Source organism: Silurus meridionalis, chromosome 2 (genome assembly GCF_014805685.1).
Source record: "Silurus meridionalis isolate SWU-2019-XX chromosome 2, ASM1480568v1, whole genome shotgun sequence".
NCBI lineage: Eukaryota > Metazoa > Chordata > Actinopteri > Siluriformes > Siluridae > Silurus > Silurus meridionalis.
In genome coordinates, this window is record NC_060885.1 from 12,568,757 (window position 1) to 12,587,417 (window position 18,661).

Consider the following 18,661-nt stretch of genomic DNA (forward strand, 5'->3'; position numbering starts at 1 on the left):
GAGAAATGGAAGTGTGCATTATGATAGTATGTGTAGAGGGAGTCCTTAGGCTTGGACTCTTGGGGATGCCTGAATTGAATCCTTCTGCCGCTGAAGTGCTAATTCAGCCGGGCTCTAGAGGGAAGATGCCCAAATTGAAACATCTTTGACAAGCCTGACGAGTCTAGTCATTGCCTTGTATGAGTAAAAGAGAGTTATGCCCATAGGGCTAATCTTATATTGATAGAAGGCGTGAATAACACAAACTGAAGAAAACAAAACAAAACAAAAAAAACACTTTTAAAATCACATTATAGCCAGCTCCAAAATTAGCACGTAAAACTGGAAAGGCAATAATTGATTAGAACAGATAACACTGGCTAATACTCTTGCACCAGGATAACAAAGGAGAGAGTTTTCAACAAAAAACATGATTGAGAAGCAACAGCAGTCAAAATGGAAAGACAGAAATGTGTCTTTAGGTAAGAAAATTGGACGAGGTCATAATGCTGTTATTTCCAGAGCGGACAAGGCAATTTCATATGGGTAGGGCAGACTGTGTCAAATAAATGAAAAAGGATTGAAAAGCAAGTATCCACCCGACAGACTTCAATAAAACACCTCAGTTATTGAGGGCTTAAAGAGCTTTGGCTATACATAAGAAAAATGTATAGAAATAAGTGTTTTGCTGAAATGTTAGTGCCTGATGGGACAGATACTCAGTACGACTGATGTTTCAATTGGCTCTTTATAGCCTTAACCCCAGTACTCTGCCTTATCACAATATGTCCCAAAATGCTTTATAGATTGGGAATATAAAACACTTTAGCAGATCATGCGGACTCATGAAGCTTGACTTTTTATACCACTTTTTCAAATGTGACAGTATAACCCTGCCAAAACAAAACAATTATTTACTATTTTAAATACTATCAGCCACAATTTAAAAGATGGACGTTTGATGATGACCAATTGGCGCACGCACACACACACACACACACACACACACACACACACACACACACACACACAAAAACTAAATTCATTTGTTTTTTTAAGAATTTTTCTTTACCTTTTTCACCTTAATTTGTTAGCTGCCAGTTGTCACTTATCAGTCCGCTATTTATCACCCAACAGCTACCAAACCAGAAGGCTGAAGGTTACCCCATGTTTCCTCCAAAACAAGTTAAACCAGCCAACCACTTTTTTGTTTAGTAAAGCTGTTTATGCTGCATCAAAAGTTCTATGTTTATATATATTGCATGCAACTTAATCGCACATTTTTATCTGTATTGAGTGTACCTTAAATTAGTACTCTAATCGACATGGACATGGACAAATATGGATGCTTTATGCAAATGTATGCTTATTATTAGTGAAACAGACTCAACATAGAGCATGAAGACAAAATATTATTGTAAATGTATTAATCGCTGGATGTGTGCTTTATGGCAGATTTTTGTGCTTGATTTGAGACTTCAGTAAAACATCAGTAAAACAAATGTTTATTTTTTATTTATTTATAAGAAAATAAAGAAAGGATGTCATGAATAAATGTGTTGCATTAAAGATTTTTTAAAAGATAATTTACCCTTTTTTATATTTATTTATTTAGTTTTTTAATAAAAATGGTCAAACAGAAATGTGCGCTGCATTAATTGTACCTTAACAAAATGAATGCTGTTCAAATGTATTTGAATTTGTTCATTTTGACAGCACTGTTACAGCACTGACAGCACGGATACATATATTTTTATTCACTACAACATATGTTTTACTGATGCTATTAGTGGTTATTGTTATTAAGAACTGACAGGAGATAAAGAATATGCCACACACACACACCCCTCCCCCTCCCTAGAGGGCAAAGTCAGTTTTGCTCTCTTGCTTCCTGCAATAGATTGCTGTGCTATTGTCAGTATTGAAACTCTAGAAATGGTTGATTTTTCTAAATCACTATAAGGTGCTGTATTCCTAATCACCAAGCTGTAAGAGGTCTGACATTTAGCCACAAAATGTAGCACATAAACTTTATTATAATTTATTCAAACTACAACTTGTGTTCAAACAAATGGTTTGTGTAGCGGCATGTTTAGTAAAAAATGGGGCTGTATAGAAAGCCACCATGTGCACTTGAAGCATTGTGAATTTTGTAAAACTTGACAGTTTCACAGCATCTGTCTTTCACAAATATACATGCAGTCATAAACAGTCACAACTTCTTCCACAAATAAATGCTTAGTTATTCATATCTTCAGCAAAAACTTTTGAAAATGCATAGAATAAAAATACATTTAAGCACATTTCTGAACTATAATGCAATACACAAATACATTATACTGTTTTTTATGCAGTGCAATTGAGGCTCACAGCCCCAAGGAGTTTTGCAAGGAATACGAATTACTTTGCTTTTATCTGTGGATTGTGCCGTGACCATTTGTGACTGGATGTACTGTACGTCCATGCATTTTGCAAATTTCTTTCTGGAATTTGCTGTCACTGTTTGAGTCTGCATGTTTATTTGTGTGCTTTCCCTTCATGAATCCATAAACAGCAAAAGGTGTTTTTTTTTTTTCAGAAATGTTCAAATTTGGCCACACATTGATAATTCAAGAAGATTTTGGTGTTAACCATTCATTCAGATTTTATAAACATTTTGCAATTGTGTCAGGATTTGAAATGTTATAAAAGCATGTGGGATGACCTTAGGAATGTAAAGGCCCTTGAATAGTGCATGAAGCAGTGATCCTCCAAACAGAAACGCTTGCGGGGTTGTTTTTTTTAATCCCACTCTTGACCACTTCTACAACCACTCTTGTAGTCCTGCAGAGTTTTGACAAACCCAAACATTTAGTATGGTATAAACAGTCTAAAGTGGCAATGTATTCTTTCTTTTTTTTTTTTTTTTTGCTGAAATAGATATTATATACAGTATAAAAATAACATTTACCAAAAAATAATTTTAATTCCTTAATTTATCTTCAGTAGCAGCTTTATCCTGATCAGGGTCGATGTAGACTTTGAGCATATCGTGGTTACTATGGCCACAAAGCACCCACATTCACACACTTTTTCACACCTTTGGATCATTTTGTTTAGCCCATTTGCCCACCTGCATGGTTATTCATATCATATAGTTGTTTTTGCTGTTTTTTTTTTTTAATAATCCACTAAATCTAATGGTGACTCTGGACTAAGAGCACAATTCTACAGTATGTCTCCCTTGTTTTAGTATTGGCCACAACATAAACACTGGCAGTGAGTGACACTTGCAAAATTCTAATTGGTCTGAGGATTTACTCCGATGCAACAAAATCTAGTTCTTGAAAATTGTGCTTGTTGTGCTACAAGGCATTTCTTGCTGTTGTTGTCAATTTTTGTCAGACCCCTGTCACTCCGTCTACTTGCCCTGTATATCACTAGGCACACACATATCCCAACCATCCCTTTGGCCCCATTCTGTCAGACCCCCCATGGCTGATGGCAGTTGGCTGTCAGGAGTCGGAAAAAAGGGATCCCTCACCTCCATCTGTCTGACTTCTGCGCAAACCATAGATATATGATGTCACCACTACACACTAGCTGGGTCAAAAAGAAAAGTGTATGTGGCAGCTAGACCTGTGCTGAAGCAACAGGAGTGTAATACATCAACTCTCTGCTTAGGACATGGCCAGTGTTATAGTTTCGCAGTATGCAAGTAATAAAGCATGTTGTTATTGGATTGTAATTAACAACCCATTGCAAAGTAAAGCTACGTTTACCATTCATAAGTATATAAGTGTCTTTTTTAAATTCTACAAAGAACAACATGTAGTACTTATGTTTTATAATTATGCTTAATGATGTGAACAACCACAATATAAGTTACTTTTGTTGTTTTCAATTTTGAAAATAAGACAATATTGTCATATTACAGAGAAACCAAAAAATCCTTCTTCTCACTGAAGACCTGCGTATCAGCAGATACCTACATTTCAGTGTGATTATATTGAACATTTGCCATGCAAAGGCCCTGTGTAATTTGTTATTATAGACATGGTTACTTCTTATAATTGTGTGCATTAATTAATGTATATACCCGTGCTTTGCTTTGCAGTCAGAGCTGGTGTTAAAGGTAATGTTAAGAAAAATAACTGACCAATCCGATTTGAGCATTTAACAGTGCTTTTATATAAATATAATGGAGCCTATAACAGTATACATCTTTATGAGGCTACTATGCTAGATATTATTATTATTATTATTATTATTATTATTATTATTATTATTATGCCACTTCTATTTGTAAGATTTTGAATTAGGTTAATCGTTTTATGACAGAAAATGTTGCTTACAGCATATCAATAATCACTATAATAAAAACTGATCAATTTCTCACTCATTTCAAACTAAACTGATTTATAGCAGAAATAGCTATAACACCATGATTACTAACACCATGTCCTGTGCACATTTTAGGGATCAGGATCTCAAAGAAAAAGAAAACAGTGTTCAGTGTAATGATATAATGGTGATTATAAATCAAATCTTCTCAAGTATATTCACTACCATAGGGTTCCTGCTTTACAGATTGTGTCACTTTTACTTGCTTATCTTTATTCCAGGAAGAGGAATAAAATAACACAACATGCCAACACAATCTGATTGGTGACACTGTGTCATGTTCTTTATTCCTCTTTTTGTGATAAAAATGCTAAATTGGTTACATCTATGCAAATGGCTGCAAAACTAATCTGGTGAGATGAGGTGTAGCCTATCTTCCCAGCTATTTTGCCTTTCATTGAGCTGGATTTGCATATTATAATAGTGTTGATATTGGCTTGTTACTTCCCAATGCACAAAACAATACATGTTAAAACATTTTTGCTTTTTTTAATTCTAGACTTCAGTCGCAACTTAAAAAAAAAAAAAAAAAGAATAAAGGGAAAAAGAAAAAAATATACTTCCATGGTTATTTGAAGAAACCCATCTTATCACCATGTTTAACTAAACTTTAACTAAACCAACCAGATGTGAATTCAGACTTAGTCATATTAATTGAAACTGATGCTTAGGTATATGAATAAATTGTGGCAACCTAAATGCTGTTCTAATCCTCCAATACTGATTAGGTAAAAATTTGACCAGGGACCCAGAAATTTTGTGACACCTGGAAATAAATTTTAGATCTATCAGAATGGGTCAAATAAAGAGAAAAGGTGGTTTTATGGCAACTGTGAAAGTACACAAGCCTGTGCAGATTTTTATAGGGCAGTACAGACAGAATCCCACATTTTTAGAACGTTCTTACTTTTTTATTTTCAATCATATATATTTAAATCTTTGAATCATTTTGGCTGCTATTTTTTCTTATGTAATATATAACATGGTTTAGTGTAATCATGGATTTTCTTTGCTTCAGAAACAAGAAACAAAATATTGCATTCTCTGATCCACTCATTACGAATAAATCACCCATTTATTCTTGTCAGGTGGGCTATTTTAAAATATTTAAACAGATTTGTCTTTTAAAATTTGGTATGGGACAGGATGAAGTGATTCTTTGAAAATTGACCCAGGTCATACTGTAGAGGTAAAGAACATGAGCAGTATGTAAGGGTTGAGTTATATTTTTTATGAAATTTGCACAAAAGAAGACATGTATGATGATGATGTCGACTGAAGGAAAAAGATAAACATTGTGGCAAAAATCCCTGAACAAATGACCACACAGTGATCAATCTAAAGCAAACAAATCTGATTCCTATATACCTGAAATTATGCTGAGTAATTTGTGCCTTACCAAAGTGGATCATAAACTTTAGCTATGCCAGTGATGAGCCTAACGTTTGTTTCAGGACTATGCTCATGTTCACGCCCATCACCAAGGCCCTTGTGCAATCTCAGTGGACTTCTTGCAATGGCACACTGTAAGTTTGCTTTTGAGTATGGAATCATTTGACAGCTCTAAAATGGGCTAACGAGGCAAGCATTCTGTTTAATCATTGAATGGTCAGCATTTTTTTGGCAGGAACCAGATTCATTATTGTATTCCTGTAAATACAATATGCTTACATCAGCAAAAGTACACAACTTTTAACCGTAGCACGATTCATATCATTGGCTTCTGTGCCCATTATCTCTGAGACACTTCTTGTTATGGCTTAAGGATGTGCTTTTGTTAAAATGTGTACAGTTACACTGTTACAGCCATGGACGATAAGCTTTATGGATCTTTGTTTTCCTTCTACAAAATCACAGAATATGGCTCATAGACACAAGCTCATGCACAAGAACATAGAGCACCTTCCTCTCTCAACAGCTGCAGTAAAGCTGCACTAGACACAACACAGTAATGGCCCTCAGGGTCAATTATGCCTCAAGGCTGAATCATGTTTCAAATCTTCTACGGCAATAACGCTGATAAATAACTCTGGCAGAAAGAAATACAGCTTTTCATTAGTGCTGATGGTGTTGAGAGATGTTAAAGAGGGTTCTGTTTACTTACATCATTTATGTGTGTGTTGAATGTCTTAATGCTGTGCTCTGAATTTCATTTCAACAAATATTTGATACTATAAAAATATCAAGCTTTTGTAATATTTTAGCACATCCAATTTTAACCTTGGTGATTGTCGAGTGTGTGTTTGTCTGTTGTTCTAGACAAGTAGGCAAGTGCTTTCTGCTTCACTCTGCAAATTTCTCAGCCTGAAACTCGGAGAAACTTCATGCCAGAAATGCTGCATGTTAAAATTTTGCCCCAATTAAAGTCCCCACTGAGCCCCCAAACTCTGATTAGACTGGGAATTTCATTACAGCGCTCTCACAGAGGCAGTCAGCTGAGAGACAGAGTGTTTGGCGAGTAATGAGAAAACTTGCACTATTTTCAGTCATGTTATAAACTCAACTTTTTGAAAAATGGCATTATAGGTCAAAGACTCTCTGCTTAACAAAAGCATGTGGGACATCTAGATATTTAGTGTTAAATTTTATTAAAATATAAAATTTTCTTTGTCAGTTTGCAAAATCATGAAATAACCTAACAAGATATATTTGAAAGAAAACAATATTTCATGTGCACATTTGTGACTAAAACTAAAAAACAACTACAAATGAATAAGCTTTAAGTGTTCTCAACACCTTAATTCACCAAATTGTATTTTTAGACATTTCTCTGAGCTTGTGATGCTGGGTGGACACCTCTCTCAAACCTTTCGATCCAACTCCTCCCAGAGCAACAAGATTACGTTAAGGTCGGGTGACTAGGCAGGCCATTTCATTACAGAAAAGCCCCCTTCGTCTCTGAATATCTCTTTCCCAGCTTTGAGGTGCGTTTGGGGTCACCGAAAATCGAACATCACTGTGGAAAAAAAAAACTTTCCAAGATTAATGAAGGCCTGACTGCAAAGGGCATCTTATGAATTGTTAAGTAGTAAGGCTAACAAGAGCTAGTATTTCTAATGCATAATAGAATTATATGTTTTTCTAGTTACTAGGGTCAGCATTTTCAACTGAAGTTGAGATACTACAGTTTTTATTTATTCAGATTTTTAATTCACACTGACTTTTCTCAAGCTGTAACAATACAAAAGAGTAAAATTCACCAGAAATGTGTGTTGCAGCGTTAATTACATTTGGCTCTTTCTTTTCATATAAGATGCATAAGCACAGTAATGTATGATTCAAGAAACCGTCTTACAACATCAAAATGAGCACAATGTAATTAATCAGCTTCAATTATTATATCTATAAGCTCCCACCCATTAGTCCCTTATGTGCATGTGATATGCATACTGCACCCTCTAATTTGAAATAAACCCTAATTAATAATGCTGCATATAAAGACAGTTATAGGCTTTTCTTTTTTTTCTTTTTTTATGAATACATTAATTAAATTAAATACATTTTTAAGATTAATTTAATTGCTGCCTAAGGCCATAATCAGGTAGTAAGCTGTACCATTTTCCAACTTTTACATTGTGTTAATTTTATTGGATTCCTATTTACCTTTAAAAGCTCAGATTTTAATTTTTCATATTATTCATATTTTATATAAATAGCTTTATAGTTAAGCCCAAAGCCCTAAAAAGATTATCTGTCATACATATATATTTCATATATAAATGGCAAATAAATTTCAACAAACTGCATAACTTTGCTAACGTTCCTTAAAATCCAGATCTAAATATTTGATTTTCATACATTATCTGCATTCACGATTTCATGCTCATTTCAATTTTCTATAATTTTTTGGAATTAAACATATAATTTTCCTACATACTGATGTGGTGAAGTTCCCGGTTTTGGAATACTCCAGGATGAAGGAGTTTACACTTTCTGGATAATAAGACACAACATTAAATAACACTTTTAATGTGCAATGTGTTATTCCTTAATATATTTAAAAAGTTGGCTAGCTGTTCTGTGATGAGTGGTATAACACACTTCAAACCATGCTGTCGTATGAAAATAAGGCTATAATCACACCACCCTGGCATGACTTATTTTTGTATTTCCATGCAATCTGTTATATGTTAATCCTTTTATTTTAAAACAGAGAATAAACAGAATTTAAGTGGTGAATGTTTTGCAATCTGCATCTTTCAGGTTTTACTTCAAAGTATTACTTTTACAATACAAAATGTTTGCATTAATAGAATACCACAGAAAACAAGCTGCATGTTGGCGTCTCAGATTAGCAATTCAGTTTCAACCGAACAGACATTTAAGTAGAATCCAACTTTCAAAAAATGTTACAAATGGTGTCATTTTAATTTGCAGGTCATCTAAAGCTCACAATTATATGGGTGAGGAGAAAGTTTGATGGTAATTGCTTTTTTTTATTATGCCTGAATTCAGATAAAAGAAAAGCAAGCAAGTGAAAAGCAAAATTTTTTCACTCAAGAGATTGTGAGTTCATAATAACTACAAACTACAGCAATAATGTACTTGCTTCCTAAAGTAATTTATGGCTTTCCATTTCAGCCCTGTACATTTTAACACACACACACACACACACACACACACACACACACACACACACACACACACACATTCTTTTCAAATCAGGTTTACACATTACATGAATGAAGTAATAAGGTGTTATTCACTGGTATATTGGTTAATGTTGCCTGTGTGAAATGAAGTGAACAAAATTTTATTTAATGAAGCTATTTAGACATACAGATGAGGGGAGCAGATTTAATATCTTTCCTGCTGAATGGGGAAAAACAAACAAGCAGCACATTTCACAACATGTGCAGACATGTTTATACACTGAATGGGCAAAAGTGTTGATGTGATGTGACCATCAGCTATAGGAGCTTGTTGTACATCCTTCCTGCACCACCCACCACACACATACACCAAACTTTTCCAGTTCTGTCAGACTCCAATATTCTGGTAACACATTCATTTTTAAAGTGTGTCTGTGGGAAGCCTTTGTGATGTCAGGCACTGATGGAGGATGAGAAGGTCTGAGTCTCATTTGATGTTCAATTCATCTTGAAGGTGTTCTGGTGTTCTGTGCAGGCCACTTGAGTTCTTCCACACCAAACTTGAAAAACCATGTCTTGTTTATAGACTTGATTTGTGCTGGAATATGTGAAGGGGCCTTCCCTGATTTGTAAGCATGGTGCGTTCTAAATATTCTTTGTATTGAATGCTGTAGCATTAACCTTAGCCTTCACTGGAACTATGGGGCCCAAATCCTAAAAGCAGCCCCTCTTCACTATCTCTCATTTACCAAGCTTTATCATTGGCATTACACATCATGATAGGTCATATTTACCTGGTTTCCACTAGATCAGGATTCATCCCAGCCTGTCTGATGGAAAAGCATGATTCATTACTCCAGAACATGCTCCAGCTGATGCTTGGCTTTGCTCAAAGTGCTCTTCAGCTTGTGGGCAGTTGCTGAGCAATAACACCCTATTACACAAAACTCCTGATGCACAGTTATTGTGCTCATGTTGCTTCCAGAGGCAGCTTAGATCAAACCCAGGCACTCTGTAGACCATTTTCACGTGCTACCCACTTGACCACGCACTGTAAGTTTGAAGCTGACTCCTAATGCTTCTATTTTACAGTAATAGCACTTATAGTCGATTGAAGCAGATCTAGCAGGGCAAACTGATTCATGGTAAAGGTGGCACCTTGTGACAGTGCTATATTTATATAGTCACTGAGCTCTTCTGTATGACACATTTTATTGCTTGGGTCTGTCTAAAAAGATTGCGTGGTAACAGTATGCATCTGACTCTGAACCTAAAAATTTGAAGGGGCGTCCATATACTTTTGTCCATGTAGTCTAGTAGGTAAAAAACTATTTAACAATTTTTAATTAAACCAGCTATGCTTTATGACTTGATCTGGTCTTGACATCCACTCCTTATAGCTTTTCTTGAGTTTCAGGAATTCTTTATTTAATCTTAATTTAAAAAAAAAGATTAACATGCCTATAAACATATAAAATTTTTGACTGGGAAGAAAAGAAAAATAGATGAAAGTGCTAAATTGAGTTATTTGTCTATGGGTCTCACTGATAACCTTGACATGCCTGAAGAGAGAGTGTGTGTTTGTGTGTGCGTGTGTGTGTGCGTGTGTGTGTGTGTGTGTGTGTGTGTGTGTGTGTGTGTGTGTGTGTGTGTGTTTGTATGTGTGTGTGAGTGTGTGTGTGTGTGTGTGTATGTGTGTGTGTCTGTTCCTCCTGATCTAAGAGGCCTTGCCTGAGACCTTGAGCTTGCCGAAGTATGGGGGCATGGATTGTCTCTTGTCTGGGAGAGTGCGAGACCCTGAGAGATAACATACTTTGCAGGCAACAGAGAACACAGCGTCCCAAACCCTCAGCCTCATATCTCCAATTCTCTGGCCCTCTGACGTCCACACCTTAGATAGCACATCATCTGCTCAGGAAATGTGCCTTCAGCATACAAGGGAGTTGGCGCCAGCTCCAGCCAATGCATTATGGCATTGGTGTGCCTACAACAGACGTTGGGTTTTTTTTTTTACAAGTTGTTTTGAGTGAAGTGTGTATGTGGCTCTAGGGAGTGCAGGTGCTTGTGGAGGCCCAGAAGGAGGAGGAGAGGGGGGGGAGGTGGAGGTGGAGGAAAAAGAGGAGCCAGTGAATAAAAGTTACTCTGTCTTTCTTAAACATCTTCAAGGTCTCTGGGAAGGAATAAATTCCCAAGTGAGAGAGTTTCCTTGGAGAAGACTGCCCTGGCACTTGACTTGGTAAGCTCTGCTTGTTTTTCTGACTTTCTAATGTTTTTACCAATAAACAAAATGCAAGAAAGTATGTCTATACTGAGTTAATTTAGGTTTTAAAAATCTAGGTTTACAATAAAAAAATTATAAGAAGGATTTATATTAATCTATTATATTAAACTGCCATCTCCAATAAGTAATCAAATCTTTGTTTGTAATTTAGCAACGTGGAACTTAGGTGTGTCTCTGGGTAGAAATTGTTTTCCTGAGTTAATCACAAAGATTAAAGTCTTCTCAATGATGTTAATCCTATATGGATTTGATCTTGTGCTTACAAAAAAACTTTATATCTTTCTATCTTTTGTATATATGTCTATCTTTTTTGCTTTGTATCTCCGTCTCTTCAGGGCGAAATCTGACGAGTTGACGCCTTGTATCCATGCTCGTTGTTCCTTTTTCCTATGCATATACCTCTTTGAGAAGTAGCATTAAAGAGGCATAGGGCATGGGAAAATGGGGCTGCAGAGGTGTTCCACTGGAGTTTTCAACGAAACCTCATCTACAGAGAAAGGGTTGATTAAACATGCTTTCCTAACCGCTTTCATTATCTGCCACTCTACCCAAAGGAGTGTACAGCTCTTAGCAGCATGATTGTTTTTATTTGCTACATGGGATGCTGTGAGAAAACAGTGATGGTGTGATCTTGTGAAGTGCTGAGTGAGAATTGCAAACCTAGGAAAAGCAATGCTCTGCCTGTCTGTAATTTAATAAAGAAACTGAATTGAATAGCATCCCCAAATGTGTCTGTGTTAAAATTTTCATGCAAGAAAGGTCTCTATTTTTCTCTTTCATTAAGTATAACTAAAATTCTTTTTGTTTTTCCTCTGTTTAACAATTCTATTATTTATATATACACACTACAATTGTATTACTGGTTTTCATGGTCTGAACAGTTATTTATTCTCCATGGGTTTAATAGTTTGAGTAATCATAATTCATCAACAAAAAATGCACAAAAAATACAGCAAATTTACAGTAGCCTTAAACAATAGCTATTTCACTATAATATGTGTTCCAGCATGGTTAACACATTTCAAATAGAATTTTGTATACACAACCATTCTCTCTCTCTCTCTCTCTCTCTCTCTCTCGCTCTCTCTCTGTGTTTGCAAAGAGGTCTTTTTGAGTATAAAAGACTATAAGTAGAGCTGTAGACAGACAATAAATGCATATGTGGTGCATGTACTGAGGGATACAAGCCTGGAGTACCATTATATTGAATCAAACCAACGAGTGCCCACTACCTTCTCTACTGTCCCTGAAGTGCTCATTACTGGGGTAGTATGAAAAAAGAGAAATATTTACACAGTGGCCGTCCTCATCAAATATGGAGCAGGTTGCCATGATCGATGGCGTGTGTAGAGTGGCATGGGTAGTGTACTGGAATAGAGAGAGACAACATGGTTTCTTTTTTAATGTTTAAAAAACTAAGTAACCAAGAAAATAATAATAATCTAGCAGCTCAGGCAAATCAACTATAGACAAGATGAAATTTAAATAATTTGTTGTCAAGGCATAATGAACTGGTTATCTATATCTATTGGTGTATTGTAATATAGAGATAAACATTAATAACATTATCCATAAATATCCATCTATCTATCAAAATATAGTCAATGTATTATGAAAGATTTTTTTCTATGCAAATGATAGTCAAGTATGACGATTGTGAGACACTGATCTCTCTTTATTGCAAACATCTTATTAGCAAAAACAGAGTTTATAAAACAATAGGATAGGGGTGCAGTGAGCCATGACAATGAGTGTCCCTGTTTTGTGTCCTTCTAGTGGAAACTCATGCATCCATGTGTCCCCAGTCTGCTGTAATTAGCACAAGGAACTCAACACTTCATTCCTCACATAAACCCCAGGTTCTCGGATCAGCAGCAATCATCCAGAGATTTGGTGGATTAGTTTTTGATGCCTTGGGTAGCCTTGCTTTAGCCCTGCTTGGGTAGCCACCCCATATAGCGTGGCCTCTAGCCTCGTGAAAATGGCTGTTAAAAATCTATTAATGTGTGTTTTAAAAGCACACAGTGCCTCCCTGTGGTGGCAACACACACACACACACACACACACACACACACACACACACACACACACACACACACACACACACACACACGAACAAAAGAGATTCATATCAGCATCGTAGGAAACCCATTGTACTATGTATAAAAGGGAAAGGTAAATGACTTGATTAGTAATTCAGCGTGCACTGAAGCTCAGATGTAGAGAACGTGGCACTGTGTTTTCTCATGCCTTTCAATCGGTTCTAGACCTTCTCTTTTATATCTGCATGGTTGGTTGAGCAGAATGAATTCCTAGACAGTCATTAGATGATACACAAGCCAAGATGGAAGCTTCATTATTGCATATTATCTCAGCCTTCCTTACTTAATTATACACTGACATATTTGGTTGTGGTTTTTTTCTCTTGAGAGAAACATCTTGACATCTAGGTCAACTGGAACTGGTCATGGTTAAAAATAAAGGAGGGTTTCCAACCACCCATGTACACTATAAGCATTAAGCATGTCTAATTAAAACATTGTTTTAAGCACTGATTTCAACACAACCATTTTACTTAATCTGTATTGTCCATCCAGACATGCAATGTTTGTGGTTAGTATGTAAGCTATTAACACTTGGATGTAGCACCAATTTTGTATGTAATTAAAATGTATATCCTTTTCAATGCTCTACATTTTATCTTATTTTTGTACATGTGGGCAGCATTTTGGTGCATTGTGTTAACATTTATAACTCACAGCTCCAGGGTTTGACCATGGTTTTGGTATGTGGAGGAAAAGTAATCAGTATGTAATTAGAAAAAAAGATGTTAGATGTAACTGATATGATAACTGTAGTAGTTCAAATAGCATGTGTGCCTGGTGCTGTGTGATGTACTGCTATCTCACAGGTCTTAGTGATCTTAGTGAAAAGTGGATGGTAAATGAACTCAGTGAAGCAAACATTGACAAGGGATGTATTATATAGCCTATTATCAATGTAAGCACAAAAACATAAATATATGTTTGTGTAGCCTCTGGATATTTATAATCATTCAAATTGTTTAATTTTAGAAGAGGGATCTGAACATACCGGCATTCTAATAACGCGAAAGTAGTTTTATATATCCAGCCTACACTGATGATATTCATTCTGTAAATGCAACATGACAGCAAGCTACTATTTCAAGTACATGCATCATGCACTGTGTAACAAAATGTAGTTTGGGGGAAACTGATCTCTGTATCCCAGACCTGAGACTGACGACTTCCTTCCATTCTGCTTGACAGTGGTGGGCTGTATACCGCGCGCTCTGGCTGCTGGTGGTCAGTGTAGCGGATACAGGTGAGTGGCGGATGGAGCGCGCTAATAGGCGGCCGGCAGACATGACGGCGCCACAGTTTAGCGCCTGTCCAGCGGGTGTGAATCCCAGCGGATTGAAACACAACGGAGCTCAATTGATCGCGATGATGTGGCCGTTACAGCCGCTTTGATGTGTCTTTGAGAATGCAAAGAGGTGCAGGATCTCCGTCGCGCCGCTGGACGTCCGGCTGAGTGTATTTGCCCACAGGAGCGCACAAACAGAGAAGCACAAGGTGTGAAAACCTGCAGAGACGAACAGGCGGACCAGCTCCTTAAACTATTTAACAACAAAAAATCCCACTCGATTCGACTGTAAATCCTTTTTTTTTTTTTTTTTTTTTTTACATTTAGGGACAAAGTAATGGAGAGTGTGTTAGAGAAGTGAAGAAAAGAGTGCAGGCAGGGTGGAGTGGGTGGAGAAGAGTGACAGGAGTGATTGGTGATAGAAGGGTATCTGCAAGGATGAAAGGGAACGTTTATAGGACTGTGGTGAGACCTGCGATGTAGGACGTTTTGGTGACAAGGTGAGGGAGGCGAGATTGAGATGGTTTGGACATGTGCAGAGGAGGGACATGAGTTATATTGGTAGGAGAATGCTGAGGATGGAGCCACCAGGAGGGACATGATAGTATGAAGGAGGGACAAAGTATAGTATGTGGATAAACTGCATCGGCCCCAGAGTACATACTACATGCTCGTTTAGGACCGAAATGTAATTATACATGCCCAAAGATCATATAACTGAACAAGTGTTTTGGTGTTGAATACAGAAGAAAGACAGTAAACTACTGTTTTCTCTATTTCTGCTGGCGCCTCAAATAGGATAAATACCATATGTGTGGATATGTACCATATGGTATATAATGTGCAGTATACTGTAATGCAAGTATAATGTTCTAAGTCAAAGATATGTAAAACCTTTCTGGCGAATTTTCACTAGATCTTCCATTTCAGTCCTTGATAGTTGAACTACCATGTACTGGCTTTCCTTAAATACCATTGCATAATCTACCAACCAACAAACAAAAGCTTCAATTAAAAGTAAAACTTTTTTATTTTCAAATAAAGAAGCATTTTATATATTTACATACATTTAGTTTGATATAACTAATGATCTGTAATTACCCAAACATTGGGACAATTCAAAATATTCTACACGGTAGCTTATTTTTTCACACAAAAGAGTAATAGAAAATCAAATGGCAAGTTTGTGTTATACATATTGCGCTGAAGTTCTGTAAGTGAGTTCTGATCAGTAATAACAGGAGGAGAGAAGTGTGGGGTGAATGATGTCAGGTTGTGACGTGTGCTGATGCACAGACACTGTACGGTTGATTTGCGGGCTGTAGTGCGGAAACGTTACAGCATGCGCGAGGGCGATTCGCTGTCCAGGGAGAGCGTGGTGCTGAAATGGCGACAGAGGTGGTGGCAACACCAGAGGAGCGAGCAATGCTGGAGTGTAATATTCTACCCGGGTATCCTGTACATCACGTTTCAGCTTCATCCTTCTGTTCTGAAACCAGGTTTTCACCTAAAGATTAGGAAAGCGATAGAGAAATATTATCAGAAGGTTACGCCAGAAAAACCTTAACAATCTAAATATGTAAAGAGTGGTGCAAAAACATTTTATTTAACATTTTACATTAATGTAAAGTGAAATTGGCTAGAGCTGATAACCGCTGCCCAGATGTTATTTGCAATTAAGATTATATTTTTATATATTTTCAAAACGACTTCATATTGATCCATTTATACAACTGAGCAGATGATTGTTAAATGCCTCGCTCAAGGGCTCAGTAGTGGCAGTTGGTGCTGGGATTTGAACTAACGACCTTTTTTTTTCCAAAACATGAACCACTGCTTTGTACGTTTCTCTTGGATGGTATGGTATGGTATGGTATGGTATGGTATGGTATGGTATGGTACTCAACACACAAATGACACTGACATAAGATTCTGGAACTAATTGTTCAGCAACATTGTTCAGAGATGAGCCAATGTGTACAGTTACAGGATACTGAACATGTACTTCATATTGAACTGGAAACTAGAAGCAACTAGGCCTTACCTGGGTTTCTGAAAGATGCAGCTTTTTTGCTATTTTCCTCCTTTGATTTGCACCGAGGTATTTGTGCTTGTGAAAGGTTTTCTCAAGCCGTGTGATTTGATAGGACGTAAATTTTGTTCTGATCCGACGGCTTGCTACCAGTTCTGCCTCACTGTCATCACCCACCTCACTCTCCGAACCGGAAGTGTAACCACAGCTATCTGATACAGAAAAAGAACACTAATGACAAAACCAGAAACACGCATTTTCTTAAACACATATGATCGTATTACTATGCTTACTGGCTGGCGAGGATGGGATCTTGGTGACGTCCTTGACAGTGTCATCAGAACGTAGGGTCCCTGTGTGAGAAGCGTGTGTGGTTTGGAGTGCGAGCGCCGCCGGGCTGTGAACCTGAGCCACCTCTAACAAGGAGCTGCAGTCGGGCTTAGAGCTCTGCGACAGCCATGCCACAGAAAAGTTCTTGGCCATATTGTGGTTCCTCTTGACATAAAGTAGTGCTAAAACAAACGGTTGTATGACGATCCGCAGCAGTGGTCTATGGTGATAGGACTATGACTATATGTAGGAGGCACTCAATTGTATTTGCATATGCAAAGGGATCTCGACGGAACGATAAGTGTTTGATGGGCGTTGTAATGGAAGTTAATAGATGTCGCAATTGCTGGTTTTCACACGTCGGGTATACTTCTTATATCCAGGCGCCAGTGTGTCTGAGCACTGAAGAGCTTATCGACAATTGGCTCATGTTATCCCACAAAACTAAAGACTTAAAAGAGTGAATAATCAGTGATGTTGAGAGCAAATTGATATAATCATTTATATCGGAAAAAAAGCCAGTTGTTCAGAAATCTCGCCTGATTTGGTCATGAACACTGATGTATAACGATTTTTTCTTTATCTTGTTTCTTCGCAAACTTTATACAATATGCGAAAAATTCGAAGTTACAGTAAAGTCAAATGCAGCCTAGGTGGACCAATTCATAAAATCATTGTAAGCCTAATCGATTCATAATAACTCGACTTTTTAAATAAAAGCATAAAGGGTGCAAATAACAATGAATGAAATGAGCAGTGATTTTTAGCATTCACACAATATCTAATACTAAATAGAAGTTGGTTGAAGAAGTACTACAGTGCTACAGAGTTTATATAAGTTCCATACTACCATACTGCTTCCAGGTAAAAACAGCCTTAGGAGTCTCATATTACTATATTTATTTTTTTCAGGTAAAGGTAAACAGGAGTTGGAACTTATTTTTACGTTTGTGCCGTTATACCTGGAAAGTGCATGTGGTGCAACTTTAATTGGATTTGAGCGCAAAGCTTTAAATGAGTACTCATTCATAACTAATGTAGATGAAATTATTTTTAATGATGAATAATGTTGAACCGTTGAACAGGGCAAATTGCGGTTTTTTTGGGGTTTGGTGCGTTTAATTCTGAGTGTGTAATCTATACACGCTTTTGTATTTATTCATGTTTTTACATTCCTAAAGGTTGCTGTGTCTAATAAATCATCTGCTCCAGGTTATCATTTGCACACAGGCTATTGTATTCCTGAAGAGCCCAGTTGTCTGTCTCGGGCTCAGGTTTTAGCCTCATTGTTCTGCTCGATGGTGAAACCCCAAAGCAATGTAAAGGTGAGAGGGTGCTGTTTGATGTCTCCTAACAGGAGAATCTGAATTAGGCTCTGGCGGCTTATAACTTCTATACCCCAGGCCAGCTTCTTAACTGATAACTCTGGAATGTGGAAAACCAGATTTTGATTTCCCTCATTCAAAACACGTTAGTAGATTTTTCCCCCCAAGAAGACTGTAGGATATATATATATATATATATATATATATATATATATATATATATATATATATATATATATATATATATATATATAATGTGCTACTGATAATGCTTTAAAGTCAGGTACCGCTGGTTACTATTGCAGCTGAATTAAAATAGATAATTTTTCTATTTTGTGAAATTCTTGATTCA

At 36.8% G+C, this 18,661-nt stretch overlaps 1 protein-coding gene and 1 long non-coding RNA gene across 2 annotated transcripts; one reads left to right on the plus strand and one right to left on the minus strand.

The window, feature by feature from the left end:
- Positions 1-10,838: 10,838 nt before the first annotated feature.
- LOC124403421 lies at positions 10,839-11,954 on the plus strand. The gene is made up of 2 exons (XR_006928893.1): positions 10,839-11,190; positions 11,571-11,954. It is a non-coding gene; the product is annotated as an uncharacterized LOC124403421 (long non-coding RNA).
- A 3,302-nt stretch (positions 11,955-15,256) lies between these two features.
- On the minus strand, positions 15,257-18,465 carry vent (ventral expressed homeobox). The gene is made up of 3 exons (XM_046871907.1): positions 16,948-18,465; positions 16,667-16,866; positions 15,257-16,129 (listed from the first exon to the last, which is right to left on the minus strand). The coding sequence occupies exons 1-3, from the start codon at positions 17,135-17,137 to the stop codon at positions 15,851-15,853; spliced, it is 669 nt and encodes a 222-aa protein (XP_046727863.1). The 5' UTR covers positions 17,138-18,465; the 3' UTR covers positions 15,257-15,850.
- Positions 18,466-18,661: the final 196 nt, after the last annotated feature.